The 15,049-nt window shown below is 30.9% G+C and overlaps 1 protein-coding gene across 2 annotated transcripts; it reads right to left on the bottom strand.

The window, feature by feature from the left end:
• Positions 1–636: 636 nt before the first annotated feature.
• LOC7468334 (probable polyamine oxidase 4) lies at positions 637–5,154 on the bottom strand. 2 transcript variants are annotated; one of them, XM_002305888.4, is made up of 10 exons: positions 4,592–5,154; positions 3,702–3,817; positions 3,511–3,599; positions 3,001–3,114; positions 2,692–2,779; positions 2,510–2,595; positions 2,310–2,412; positions 1,785–1,882; positions 1,241–1,670; positions 637–1,127 (listed from the first exon to the last, which is right to left on the bottom strand). In XM_002305888.4, the coding sequence occupies exons 1-10, from the start codon at positions 4,611–4,613 to the stop codon at positions 810–812; spliced, it is 1,464 nt and encodes a 487-aa protein (XP_002305924.1). In that variant the 5' UTR covers positions 4,614–5,154; the 3' UTR covers positions 637–809. The 2 variants fall into 2 exon arrangements, with proteins under 2 accessions (XP_002305924.1, XP_024455674.1); XM_024599906.2 differs by lacking the exons at positions 3,702–3,817; positions 4,592–5,154 and having other exon boundaries at positions 3,001–3,159; positions 3,511–3,594.
• Positions 5,155–15,049: the final 9,895 nt, after the last annotated feature.

Genomic DNA, 15,049 nt, shown 5'->3' with positions numbered 1-15,049 from the left:
TATCATCTTTCTAATATTTTTTTCTCGTCATCATTTTATTTTTAAAAAAAGATCAAGTTTTGGCCCTGTAAATCAAATCAGTTAGACTATACCTTGGGATCCATATCCACACAAGATAATATCATTTTTAATTTAAAAAATTAATTAAAATAACAACATTTATAAATTTTTTTAGTCTTTAATCATGTCAATTCAGGTCACACTCGTACCCTTTAAACTGGCTGTTCACATTCACATTGGTACCCTTCAAATTGGCAAGGTCACATTCACATTTGTACTGGTTAGGTCACAATAGTTCAACTTTACCAATGCCAAGTAAAGAGCCAAGTTGAGGTTAACCCACCCAATTTGATGAGAAACCAAAGTTTTAATGAGACCCTTACCCTTCTTATCTTTATTTTAGAACATCTAAGATTTTTTTTTATGTTAGTGGTAATGGTTTTTTACTTTTATTAAAAGAATGACATTAGAACAACAAAATTATTATTATTATTATTATTATTATTATTATTATTATTATGTAATAGATATTAATAAAAGAAAATAATAATTATACTAGCAAATTATTTTATTTCAATTAGCGTAATAAATATTAATGAGAGAAAAAAAACTGGCTAAACAGCTAAAGAGACTCCATGATGAAGATAATATAATAAAAGGCAGAAAGGTTCTTGGAGAGGTTCACAGAGAGCAAAGCATGTTACATGTGCATCTCAAGTTTAGCAACACCAACACAGAGAATGATGCTCGTTTACCTTTGGATAAATGTCATGAAATCTTCTTGTTCAGACATCACCAGTTGAATAATTTCACATCCTTGAGATTTGGAGGGGAAATGCAGCATCATGGATTTCACCTCTTGAGGGAACTAGCTGGAGCTTATCAAAGTAGCCAAGTCTCTCTAATATGTGTCCTTGACAGTTCTCGGCAGCCATGATTCCTGCCGAGTATGCTCCGTGCACGGATCCTTGATGGTCCTCCATGCTGACTGCTTCTCCTCCAAAGAAGAGATTGCCCAATGGTGCACGGAGTCTCTCATATGAATCTCCAGGCTTTCCAACTAGATCATACGAGTAGCAACCGAGTGAGTTAGGGTCTGTTCCCCACCTTGTTACAAGATATTGAACCTGTTCCAGCAGAGCCAATGATATTAGTTAATAACCTTTGACATGAGAACTGAATTGAGAAAACTAACATGAAAGAGATAATAGGAGCAGTGCAGAAACCATGTGAAATTTACCGGTTCTGTTGCATTTGGAAACATTTTCTTCAGCTGCAACATGACAAAGTTTGCAGCAGACTCATCAGATAGCTTCTCAAGATCACAAGCAAACCTTCCGGCAGCCATGTAGACAAGAACAGGGTGGCCAGTTGCCTTGTGGAGATTGAGAAAATAACCACATGCATAAGATGTGGGTGCAACAACACCCAATAGTTCAACATCTGGCCAAAATACTCTATCAAATTGCATTGCAATCTTGTTTTCACTGCCAAAACCAAGATCTGAAATTGCATCAACCTTCCACTGTGGCAGCTTTGGCTCAAAATGAATTAAGTTTGCTTTAAGAATCCCAAGGGGTACTGTAATGATAGCTGCATCAGCAATAAAGCCTGTTCCATCCTCTACAGTGACCATCACCTTATTAGGCCCGTTGGATATTTTTGCAACCCTACTCAATCACAATTCATTAAAGAATGAAATCATTTCACCGGGAAGCACTGTATAAAACTTCCAATTCAGAAAACAAGATACATCCAAAATATTAAGAAATGAGCAAGTATACCTGTGATTCAGGCGAATATCAATATCTTTTGCAAGAGCCTTTATTATAGGGTCATAACCTTGCACCATAAGACCATGACCGCCAGAAAGAACTTGCTCCTGCATGTCAAGCAATACCCTCAATAACGTCAGCATTCATCTAAAGATAAACTCAAATTGACCTTAACATAGTACAGATTTTGTATAGAATTTTGCAACATACAAGGAAGAGAACGTATTACATTTAATAGGAAAGCAAGCCAATTCTGCAATCTAAGATTCTCAAAAAAACATTCACCAATTTCTTTGCTGCTACCATCTCAAATCAAATTCATTTTTTTCTGAATCTTAAGTCAACCCATAATGATAAACAACTTCTTTTCAAGTCAATTTTATAAAGGCAAAGCATTTCTTGACATATAGCAATGTTGTGGACATAAAAGTATGCATTAAAGCCCAAACATCCTTATGCATAGTTCATGAAATCATTGCAGCACAATGACAAGACACTTTAGAAGAGGTGCAGAAAATCAAGTAGTCCACTTGCCTGATCCCAAGATTTCAGTGATATCATATCGGCATCTGCTGCAAACCAAGCTTCCATTCTACAGATGTACCATTGCAGGACTTCATACGCAAGTCCTTCTTGCCTGCGGAAAAAAGAAGTTTTATTAGTAACCCTCAAAACTCCATGCTGAAAAAAATTCAAAAGTTTGTATTTGCTACAAGCTGTGCTTTTTCCCGTACCTTAACTCTGGATGCCTATCCAACACAATCCAAATCGCTTGAAGAACAGACATGTCATCTGTGTGTTCATCTCTTACTTTCTCAGTCTAAAGGTGTACACAAAGAACTCAGTTTGCTTTAGGAGGAGAATTTTTAATCATAAAGAAAAGTTCCAGTCACATAATTTAGTATGAAAATCCTACCTCGTCAAGAATTCTTTTGAATGCATCTCCAACTTCGATGACCATCTGTTGTGGAATTTTGTGTCCTTCCTTGTCAAAAAGGGTGTAACTGAAAGGGAAAACCCAAATCCTCTTGATAAGTTTGGACTCTAAATTAATAAGAACCAGAATAGTGGCTCATAATTTTCTAAGCGATGCAACTTTAATCCATACAAAATAGAATCAGTTTGTTCTACTTGAAAGGAAAAGGAAGGAAGGAAGAAGTCTGCTTAATGCAAAGTCTGAAGTGAATTGCAGAGAACGTAAAAGTAAAACTGGCAAATGACAGACCTCTCTAGATCATGGTCATATAATACAGAGTTGTCTCCACTAGTACGGTATAGTTTAAGCCCCAGACCTCGTATCAGCGGCGCCAAAGGATTCTCATTGCAAACACCATGTAGCCTGGAAGGCAACATGAAAAAAGAATTAACACATTGAGGAGTCAATCTGTGTGTTGCTTCACATTTACAAAGAATCAAATCAAGGCAACCCAGCACATATTACAGCAATGGCAAAGAGTGGTTAAGGAATCAAATGACACATGAGCACAGAGATCTCTTCCTGAGCTCCATGAAAAATTAATTGTTTTTTCAACACACAATTAATGAGCATTAGCATCCCTAACAAACAAACATATGGATCAACCTTTCCAATGTCAGCACATGTAAAGTGCATTCATTCCACAAAACATGGCAATCACACTACTAGATTATGAGTCAAAATCTATAACAACTTGATATTAGGCAGAATATTAAAAGGTTCCAATAAAATTAAATATGACTGAGAAAGGAAAAATACCATGATGCTCCCAGATCCACAGGATAGCCAAATGAATGGTCAGTATGAATGCGGCCACCAAGTCTATCCCGTGATTCCAGCAAGATCACCTGAAACAATAGAACACCTATTAGCCAATTGATGCATATGAATACACATATTCCGACAAACATATAACTATGTGCATAAATACATATTCACAGTTTGCTAACCTTAAAAGATGCATCATGGAGTCTTCGGGCAGCAGCAAGCCCTGAAATACCACCACCAATCACGATGACAGTAGGAAGCGAACTGTTTGGCCTCTCAACTTGTGAAATGAAAGTGCCTAGTCATTGGTTGAAGAGAAATCAGCAAATTTGAAACACATGTGTTCATCAAAAAGTAAGAGAGCAAGACTGGAGAGACATTTAGAGTACACTGGCATCACTTGATTTTGTCCAATCGGTTGACTTCTTGCTCATGAAAATTATGTTTAATATTTTCAAAGAGACAAAGACTACAATACATCATACGCAGCACATGATCTACCACATCAACATGGTTGCCAACATGATCATCCAAGATGACAAACATGTCAACAACTTTGATGGCATGCTCATGCCAGCTTCCTTAATGTAACCTGACATAATTGATAACTTGGACGGTCATGTTAGCAAACATGACTAAATGGTTGCCGACGAATGTCCTACAATGTTTGTCCCAGTCCCAATGCATCGAAAACTTATTTTCATGGTAAAAATCATTTTTGTCCTAAAATAATTTATCTATATTAACTCGAGAAAATAACTGCCTTCTGTTATAGGCTTATAATCATGCACGAGTCACGTCAAACAAACAACAAAAAATCAATTAATACTATTTACTACTATATAAAATCACTATCTTTTCACCCTAACAAATCACAATTTATATCATAATACAATACCAAGAGAAATTCAATCAAATCATAAATAAATAAAAAAACCCATATGCTATCTTTTCAACTTATAACAAATCCAAAAACAAATTGAAAAAAAGAGAGAGAGAGGATGTATTCTATCTTTTCAACGTCAACAAATAATTAATGAAATCAAGAAAGTGTTTCATAGATTATACTAACCGTTCTCGATCAGATTCTCCATCTTTGAACCACACAAATTATCAGAACACGCAGAAGAATCAGCCAAATCGACGGATTATTATTCTTAAAAAAAAAAAACAACTGATCGCTCGCGGTTTTTTCAAAAGAAAGAAAGAAGAAACGATTTGTTCACTGGTGTATAGGAACAGGAAAATTAGAAATTAATTGAGAAGAATGGTAAAGAATATATAACAGAATTCCAGCAATAAAATGACTAAAAAGACTGCTCAATGAAGAAGAAGAAGAGCAATGTAGCTGCTGCTTCTGCTGTTGTTTATGATTTAGACAGCTCATAAGGAGATATTTTCTTAAATCCTCTCAAAATTCCTCTTTCTTTTTGATCAATTATCTGATTATTCAAACCTAAGAACCGAATTTCTTTTAGAAACGAAGATGGTTGCATAGATCGATTGATTGGTTTTTGATGATCAAAATATCAATCGATTGATCGATCAATGCAGGTGAGAAGGAGGAGGAATTTAGGTTTTTTTTTGTTTGGGTTTCCTTGAGTTTCTGTTGTGCAAGCAAAAAAATCTATGGTGGGTTGGGTCATTTTATAGTAGTGTTTTGTGGGAATAAATTATGAACTAGTCCTTCTAGTTTTTAGAGAGGAATGAATTAGTCTCCTTCGTTTCGTCCATTTTTTGTTCTTTTTCGGTTTATTTTTTTATTTTATTTAAAAATAGAAACGTTAAATAGATATTACGAAAAAATTTATGAGGGAAGAATATATCATCTGAATTAAATTAATTTAAATTAATTATTTGATTATTTGTAATACATTTAAGGGGCTAAATAATTAGTTTTAAAATAAAAGGAAGTAATTGATTATTGTTTAAGAGTAGAGGGACTAGGTTATAATTTACTCTGTTTTGTGGCGATGACCAAGTTGCTTACGGCTTTAGGTTGGGCTGGGAGCCTGGGAATAAGAATTGGAATGGGAATAGGAATGGGAATGGGGAGGGAAGGTTCCTTTTTTTGCTTTATTCTGGGTGGATGAGAGATCGGCCATCGAACCCGGCCACATTTGATAAAGAACTAAGAAAATATTCTATTTTTGTGATTTCTTTTTAGGAAAAGACAAATATAAAATCTTTTTAACGTGGAATAAAAGTTTTTTTATATATTTTTTTATTTTTTTTAATGTGTTGAAGTTAAAAATAATTTAAAAATAAAAAAAATATTATTTTAAAAATATTAAAATAAAATTAAAAAAAAATATTATCATATTTATAAACATCACTTTAAATATTCTCAAGATAAAATAAAATAGATACTGTTAGTTAGGATGAATTTAGCGATAGATATTTATATGTTGCAGTTCCAGCCTTATTTGACTTTCCCCTTTCATAACCTATCCAAAGAAGAATATGATTTTTCTTGATTTTGAGAGTACTAAAATGCATAGTAGTTGTTTATTAAAGTAGTTTTTATTTAAAAATATATTAAAATAATTTTTTATTTTTTAAAAATCACTTTTAATATTAGCACATTAAAACAATAAAAAATAAAAATAAATAAATTTAAAATAAAATAAATAAATTTTAGCCAACCTTAGTTTAAAATGCAATATCAAATAAAAACTTAATTGATTAATCAAATAATTGAAATATATATTTTACTCCCTTAGAAGATCTTTAAATTGAGAATACCTTTACTTCTTTTATTAATTCTTTAGATTACAAGTTCCAACTTTAGGATTAATATCCATGAAATGAAAAGATAATTTTGAAATAAAAAAATATAATTTCGTTAACTTAGGTGAGATTTTATATTAAAGGATATATTATATAATTAAATATTATACAATGATATAGTATACACTTTTAAAAGTGAAAAGACACATCGGAGACTTATCCATTTACCTTTTTTTCGTTATTATTATTATATGCATCCTTGAATTAGAAAACATTTATATTTTTATCCTGGATAATGATTTAATTATTCTAGATAAAGTGCCCGCTTTGACCTGTTTTTTTTTAAATTAAAATTATTTTTTATATTTTTTTATTATTTTAATATAATTTTTTTAAAAATAATATCTACCACACTTTTAAATAACTCCAAAATCATATTAACAAAAGAATGACATATTTTTATCAAGCATATCTTTATCAAAAACACCCCATCTCTCACGTAAGGTTTGATTTCAACAATCATAATGTGACATTATTTTTATTTTCTGTGTAATTTTGACAAATGAAAAGTAAAGAAAAATAGAAAATCAATATATGGTATAATTTTGATAAAATAATATTTTCGTTTTAAATAATATCTTAATTAATCAATAAATATTTATAGAGGTATTACTGTAATTTGATTTCGTAATTTTATAATCTCCATTTAAATTTAAATTGGATACGTTTTTAAGTGAATTTAAAAAAGAATTGCAACCTCTTAATCTTGCCAAATGACTTTACTGGCTCACGTAACTCTATTATTTTTATGTTACTTTTGTAGCCATCTAATTTTTTATGTGATTCAAAGGCAAGGAATATCTTTGTATTTAATTTAATTAAATACAAGTTATTTTTTATAATAAATGGTATATTAGTAACATCTTGTGCTTTAAAAAATATGGTAAGAACACGTAGTTCGTATAATCTAATACATAAAAAAAAAAAATGGAGAATAATGATTTTATTGGTAGTAATATTTTTATTTGATGAAATATATGGGTCCGTGCATGAGGAAAATTCCACGATGCTGCTGACTAAGGGATGATTGGAACACAGCTCAGCTACCCTCAATTATTCAGCAACTGATCAGAAGAGTCAGACCTGGCAGTGGTATCTTCGGAAAGTCGAAAACTAAGTAGGTGTCCTTGATTTAAAAAAGTACTAGTACCCGCTGCGGAATATTCTTTTTTAATGTAAAAAAAATATATTAAAAATATAAAAATATATTTTAAATGTTTTTATCTGATAGCCAAGCCAGATCCATGACACTTGAATTTAACAACCAAACTAGACTCTATAGCCTTAGATTTGATGACTATGTCTTGATTTCATCATAAATTCAACGCTACTCGTGGTCATATGAACATCTATAATGTGATTCACAGTGTAAATATTTTATATTTACAGCGTAGCCTATAATAAAAATATTCTATGTACATAGTTTAAAGTATAGTATAAATTTTTGTTAAAATTATTGTAAAATAAAATTTTATATATAAAATAAATAGAAAACATGTTATTTTAAATTTTAAAAAATCAAAATTTAAAGCATAATCTTATTTAGAATTTAATATAAAAAATAAAAACTATTTATTTAACAAAATAGTTTTTTTTTAAGGTGATTGGATAAAAAAAAAATCTCTGAAAACAAGATGATGATGTAGCAGCAGCCGTCAATGGCCCAATGAACCTGCAGAGAAGTGTTGGATTGTAGCGTATTAAAATATAGTATTTGGGTTAGGTGGGGGATTGGAAAGGGTTATCTTGCTTTTTTTGTTCAGATTAACTTTTTAAGGTGACGGGGGAGAGGATTAGACAGGAACACGGAAAGGTGACTCCATATCCGTCTCGATTCTGATTCAAGAATGGGTGCAGGCTACTGGGCAGTGGAATTAACTTGGTTTCAACGAATTAATTTGGATTTATTAATTTTTTATTTAAAATATTTTTTTATAAAATTATTGGTTTTGATGTAGTCAAGTTTAAGCTTAATTTGATGAAATTATATGTTAACTTGTTAGATCATACCAGTTTAACTAGATCAATATAAAAAATTAATTAAAAAAATAATAATTGTATGCGAAGGTCTAAAAAACAAACAACTTAAAGTTTGAAAAAATTTATATATATACCCAACTAATCATGTATTAAATAATTGTAAATTATAGTATTTATATTCAGGTTTTGGATATTTGTAACCCAATGGAGTATATTTTAGGTATTATAAATCAAAATCTTGCATTACTTAGATTTGAATAGTTATTTTATTTAAATAGTTATCATGTATTAAAACTCGATTCATGTATATACATTATTATCCCGTAGGTCCCCAAGGGGCGTAGCGTGATGACAAAGGGTTTGAGATCTGCACAGCAGGTCTCGAGTTCGAGTCAGGGCGTGCACCTCTTGTAAGAGCCTGGGACAGCCGGGGTTTTACTCGCTCACCTGGACCCACAAAGTGCGCTTTCCGGGGGGTGGGGTTTCCTCGAATCCAAAAAAAAAAATTATTATCCCGTAGACTATACTTTTATTTTATTTTTTTTCATGATATTCTTAGAAGTTTTTTTTTTTTACAAAACTTTATTATCCTATAACAAAAAAATCACAATTAAATTTACAATAAAAATCATAAAAGTGCATCTTTTTTTTTATGGCATGATTAGTGGCTTGAATTGTGATAATAAAAGAATGACTATATTGTTCACTATTAAACCATTTTTTTCATATTTTTATTTCTTACGAGGATGATTGAATGCAACGGTGGCGTTTGGTTAAGAAAACCCTTGATACAACCTTGAACTTTTGTCTTATCTCGCCTTTTGCAACCTCATAATTGTGCCAACACAAGCACAACCTTGTATTTTTTTTCTAGTATTAAACTATTAATGGGTTTAGATATTTAGGTGTAGAATGCTAACTATTTTGTCTTAATTATATATTTAAAAATGTTTGATTAATTAATATATACTATAATTTTACATAAATGTTACTGAAAAACTTTCTTTTAAAACCTTAATTAAAATAAAAACTATAATTTATAATTTTTTTTCAATCAATTCTTTCAAACCACAATTATAAAACCACAATTATTCTTTCTCTGTCCATTATTTCCTGGGCAGTCATAAAATGATGATTTGATGTTGAAAAATTTAGGGCAAGCTTTGATTTTGAGGGTGGTCTAGTTATGATTTTGAGAGCTGTGTTTTTGAAATTACGTTGGGCTTTGCTGAATTGAGCTACCATCTCCATATTTGGGATGATTCACGTCATCCTAATTAGTGAATTAATTTGGTGGTAAACATGGATTAGTCTGATGACTCAGTTACAACTCCCATTTCCACTAGGTTTCCCACCAACTCTTTTGATTAATGCTTTCTCATCATGCTAACCTAGTATCATCAAGTTAATTAACATTTTAATCAACTTGCTTAATGTTATTTTTAGATTAATGCTTTCCCGTGATCCGCGACCTTCTAGAAAATTCTTTTTTTTTTTAAGTGGATTAACTTATCAATATACTCTTTACTTGAAATTTATTAATTAACATGTTTATAATCATTTCTTTTCTTAATTAATCTAATTATTTCCCTTTCACTGTCTTATGAAAATAATTTTTTACTCTTTTTACTATTAATAAATCTTTCTTTCGTTTTGAATTCAATATTAAATTTTACATATTTTTGTTAAAGAAATCAAAGTCTTAATGGAATGATCTTTTTCTCTTTCAATCATCTTAATAATTTGAATAATTTCTTCTCCAATTTCAAACTCATATTGTGGCCTAATGGGACCTAGCCAATTTAAAGCATCCATTCAAGTTTTTTATTTATTTATTTACTTAAGTCTCTATCTCATTAATTCATATTCTAATCACCAATGAAGTGTTGGTCTAGCGGTTAAAGTACTGCTATATCCCTGCAAGGGTGAGAACACAAATTCGATCCCCAGAAAACGCATTTATTGAGAGGGACAGTCACAAATCCCGAATGGAACTAGTCTCATCCTTTAAAAGGATGTGAGGATATCCAGGTAAGAACAAAAAAAAATATTCTAATCAACATGCTTACTTTATATTTGTTCATATTATAGTCAAATAAACATCACAATCCCACATAAATATTTCTAGTTGGAATTTAGCATATTCTTTCAACAATTTCTTTCAATTACTCCTTACCTAAATAATTTATCACGCATAACAATATTAATCTATCGTATAGACATCAATTCAAAAATTAAATCATTCTACACAATTGTACCTAACATTCTTTTATGCTAAATTCATTAATATATCATTAGGAATGCATGAAATTCACAAACTTAACCACTTAACCACTTACTCATAAGGATAAATGAAGATAAAAGGTCTTAGAATAATTTTTTCTTTTATTCCTCCCTATTTCTTAAAGAACCCACCAATCCCCTACCAAAATCCTAAGGATTTTTTCTTGTTTCTTTGTCTAAACCCCCTCTAAACTTCTTCTAATCTTCCATTCTTTAGTATTTAGTGCTTAATTAGGTGTAATATAAGTGAAAGATGTAAGAAATCTCACACGATTTTCCTCTCTTCTAACCCTCACATTGGTCGGCCATGAATAGCTTCCCAAGGAAGCCATTAATGTACTTATATCATGCAATTTCTTTATTTGCGTAATGGTTGTAAGTTTTTTTAATTCTCATTTTGGACCCCACTCTTTCATCACCTTAATTGATTCAATCTAACAACCATTTGCTTAATGTTATTGCACCCCTCTCCAATTTAATTTAATTTTATTCATTTATATTTATATTTATATTTCTTTATTTTTTTAAAAAAAATTATTTTATATAAAAAATCTGACTTTATTAATAATTCTATTTTCTTTTTATTAAATTACTAATCCAAGAAAATTTTGACTGGGTGTTCATACCTTGAGCTTAGGCTACCAAGCCTGAGCTCAATATACAGTTGGGGTCCAAGAAAAATGAGCTCGAGCGTTGTAGCCCGAGCCCAACACCCAAATAATCTGGGCTCGGGTGTGGTAGCCTGAGCCCACCCATAGATTCGAGTTTCTGCACCCGAGCCCAACGTGCTTGGGTCCATGAAGTACGTTTGGACCCATTTTTTATCTTTAATGAGCTCGAACACCTTGTTCAAGCCCGACACTCACCAAATATTTTTTTGGGATCCCATACGGGTCCCTCAATATTTTATATTGATTCAATACGTATTATTTTGAGTATAATACAACTCGAAATATCATAAGGATGAAATTACACTTTAGCCCCTCCTCTTCACAAAAAAAAAAGACTCGTGGACTATAAATACACCATTAATCTTTCAAACTAAAGTTTTACAATCTCTTTATTCTTAACATTTTCAACATATATATCTTTATAATATGTCTCTCTAAAATATCATTGCACATTTTTTCTCTACAAAGTTACTAACGTTACCATCGAAGAGTATTCATGTCCATCAAATAGGACTTTTTGCAGGTACCTACTACCTTGACTTACCAGGCACCACCAGCTACTACTCACTTAGACTTTTTATATCAAGCCACCAAATACTTTGGCTTGAGAGAATGAATTAGATTGCTTGAACTAAAAAATTAACTGATTATCCAAGACATTAATCTTATTCCTAGGCATCTTGGATTTTAAAACTCATTAATTAGAAGCCCGTTGAATATATAAATTACCAATTTTTTTCATGTTAATTTCATCTATATTGTATAAGTTAGTCAGGTAATATTAAGTGTCGACAATGTTTAGTTTATGTGGTAGATCATCTAGTGGGTGTGATTAATCACTTTTTATAGCCAAAATTCATTTTCTCTAGGTTTCTCTTAGTGACTTCTCAAGTTTCATAGGCCAATAATGGGAATTATACTTTGTCTTGTACCACTAAAAACAAGTTTTTCCCTTTTGGTTCTAGCTACACTTAGCAGTATGTTCATGTATAATTGAATATTTCATTTATTATGCTGGAATTATAAGAGCAAAGTAGACTAATAACTTTTTCTGAGCTCTTATGGGATAAGATCTTAGGAACTCGAGATCCCATTTTAGATAGCAGTGCACATGAATCCAATCTAACCCTCTGAAGTTCATCATAGTTTTAACTAAATTATTGACATGTGTTACGTTGTGGATCAGGTTAAAAAATTTGAATGTTAAAAAATATTTAGATGTTGCTAATTTTTTTTTCTAGTGGGAAAATATTTAAATCATATGAGGGTTGACTTTGCGGGTCCATAATCAACCTCAATGACCCATAAAAACATAATTTCACTAGAATTTTTTTACATGACATCTTTTTTAAAAATATTAAGATAACAACATATTGTATTGACTTGAGTTAACATGTCAAATTCACAACTAGGACTATGAGATTATGATAACTCTATAGAAAGTAAAGCAAAACTAATTATGAAGTTGAGCTCTCAATCAATCCAAAGTTTGAAGGATGAAATTGAAAAAAAAATAATTAAAAAAAGGACCTAAAAAGTGTCAAGTTAACCTATCAAACTCGTGATCCGGGTCATAAGATCGAGATAACCATATAAAAAGTAAATCAAAACAAATTATGAATTCCAATTATCAATCAACCCAATATTGAAGGATGAGATTAAAAAATCAATCAAGAAAACATAAAAAATAATCTGAATCGATCCATCAAACTCATAACCCTAGTCGCGAAACTAAAATAATCTTATAGAAAGAAAATAAAAAATGACATGATTTAACTCGGGTTAAATTGTCAAATCTATAACTCTAGTCATAAGACTAATATAACCCCATAAAAACAAGTTAAAATAAATTATAAAGCTCAATTGTCAATCGATCATGTCGGATCCAATGTGGAACGGTGAAATTTGTCAAAATTTGAATTAAAAAATGACACAAAAAATAAATCAAGTCAACCTGAGTTAACCCGTTAAACATTATTCTTAAGTCATGATGATGAGATAACCTAATAAAAAAAACTAAAATAAATGATGAAGTCTAATTCCTAATCAAACATAATATTAAATGATGTAATTGGGAAAAAAATCAATTAAAAAAAACTGAGTTAACCGGGTTAACCTGCCAAACCCGTGATCAAGGTCATGAGACGGGGACAATCGAATAAAAAATAAATTCGATGTTGAAGGACCTGTGACCAAGGTTTTGAGACCGAGATAACCTCTTGTAATAAAATAAAAAAATGACCTGATTTAACTAGGGTAAAAATATCAAAACATGTGACCTTGGTAATGAGATTAAGATATCCTTATAAAAAGTAAATCAAAATAGATCATGAAGCTTGATTCTCAATCGATCTAATGTTAAATGATGAAATTAAAAAAAAAAGACAAAAAAATGACCCAAGTTAACTCTGGTTAACCCATTAAGCATTATTCCCAACTTATGAGACCGAGATAACCTAATAGAAAGCAAACAAAACAAATCATAAAGTGTAATTCTCAATCAATCCAATATTAAAGGATGAAATTGAGAAAAAAAAGTTATTCAAGAAAAAAACCGCAAGTCAGCTCGTCTAACCCACGATCTATGTCATGAAAGTGAGATAATCCAATAAAAAAATTTAATATTAAACAATAATTTTTTTAAAAAAACATTGATTAAAAAAAACAAAGAAAAAAATAATAATCCAATGAATGGAACTTTGTAAGGAGAGGTATACTAAAACCCCCTCATCTTTTAGATTTTTTTTTTTGTCAATAATGATACAAGAAACAATAAGAGAAGAAATTTTTTTTCCAATCATTTAGGCCATGATTTTTCAGCCAAAGATATACCAAAACCAGGTGTTTCTTAGTTTGACTAATGCTACTTAACAAACTTTTTTATGTATTTTTTTTAGGTTCCCATATGCTGCCCATACAAGCTTTTTATACACACAGTTCTTCCATGCACACAACTTTCTCAATGCCAAACTAATATGACACCAATTTTTTCACCAATGATACAATTTTTTTTCCATGAAGAAATTTCAAGGTTGGGTGTATAAATACACAAGTCACAGGCATGAAGCTAGCCAAGAGCCACGAAAGTTAAGCAAAACCATTGACTAGCCAAGCCAGACCATATAATTTTTAGGCTAAATATGTGCTTCTAGACACTAGCATTGCATCGTATATTTATTTTTCTCTACATATACATATTGACTTAAACGTCAAACAAAATCCATGTTTTTTGAAGGGATTTATTTTTTCAGAATCGGTCAAATCATCAACTCAGCCACGGAAATTTTAATTTCTGTATATAGTTTTTTTACGAACTTCATTAATTTCCTTTAGCAGTCAGTATATACTTGGATAATTATTGATCACTTCATCTTTGTACAAATCTCCTTATGATACTTTTCTATCATTTTTAATATCAATCTCCTACTTTTAACAAACCTGGCTCTTACTTGGTCATTGAAAAAATTTAAAAGGATTATCAAGCAACAAAGTTGTTGTATATATGATGCAATGCTAGTGAGAGCCTTAACCAAGATAAAAAACAATAAAACCATCTAGGTGATGGCCTAGTGATAAGAGCTTGAGATCAAGAGGTTTGCTCCCTCTATGGTCTCAGGTTCGAGCCCCGTGGTTACTCATATGATGACCACTGGAGGCTTACATGGTCGTTAATTTTAGGGCCCGTGGGATTAGTCGAGGTGCGCGCAAGCTGGCCCGGACACCCACGTTAAACTAAAAAAAAAAAAAAAAAGAATAAATAATAATAAAATATCCATTTTTTTTGTCATAATTATTAACAATAAAAG

Source organism: Populus trichocarpa, chromosome 4, assembly GCF_000002775.5.
Source record: "Populus trichocarpa isolate Nisqually-1 chromosome 4, P.trichocarpa_v4.1, whole genome shotgun sequence".
Lineage (NCBI taxonomy): Eukaryota > Viridiplantae > Streptophyta > Magnoliopsida > Malpighiales > Salicaceae > Populus > Populus trichocarpa.
This window is presented reverse-complemented; position numbering and strand designations above follow the sequence as displayed.

Coding starts and splice junctions, on each gene's coding strand:
- LOC7468334 (XM_002305888.4), bottom strand. CDS start 4,613: ATGGAGAATCTGATCGAGAACG. Junction 3,818..4,591: donor GGAGAATCTGATCGAGAACG/GTTAGTATAATC, acceptor ACCAATGACTAG/GCACTTTCATTTCACAAGTT. Junction 2,413..2,509: donor GATAGGCATCCAGAGTTAAG/GTACGGGAAAAA, acceptor TTTTTTCCGCAG/GCAAGAAGGACTTGCGTATG.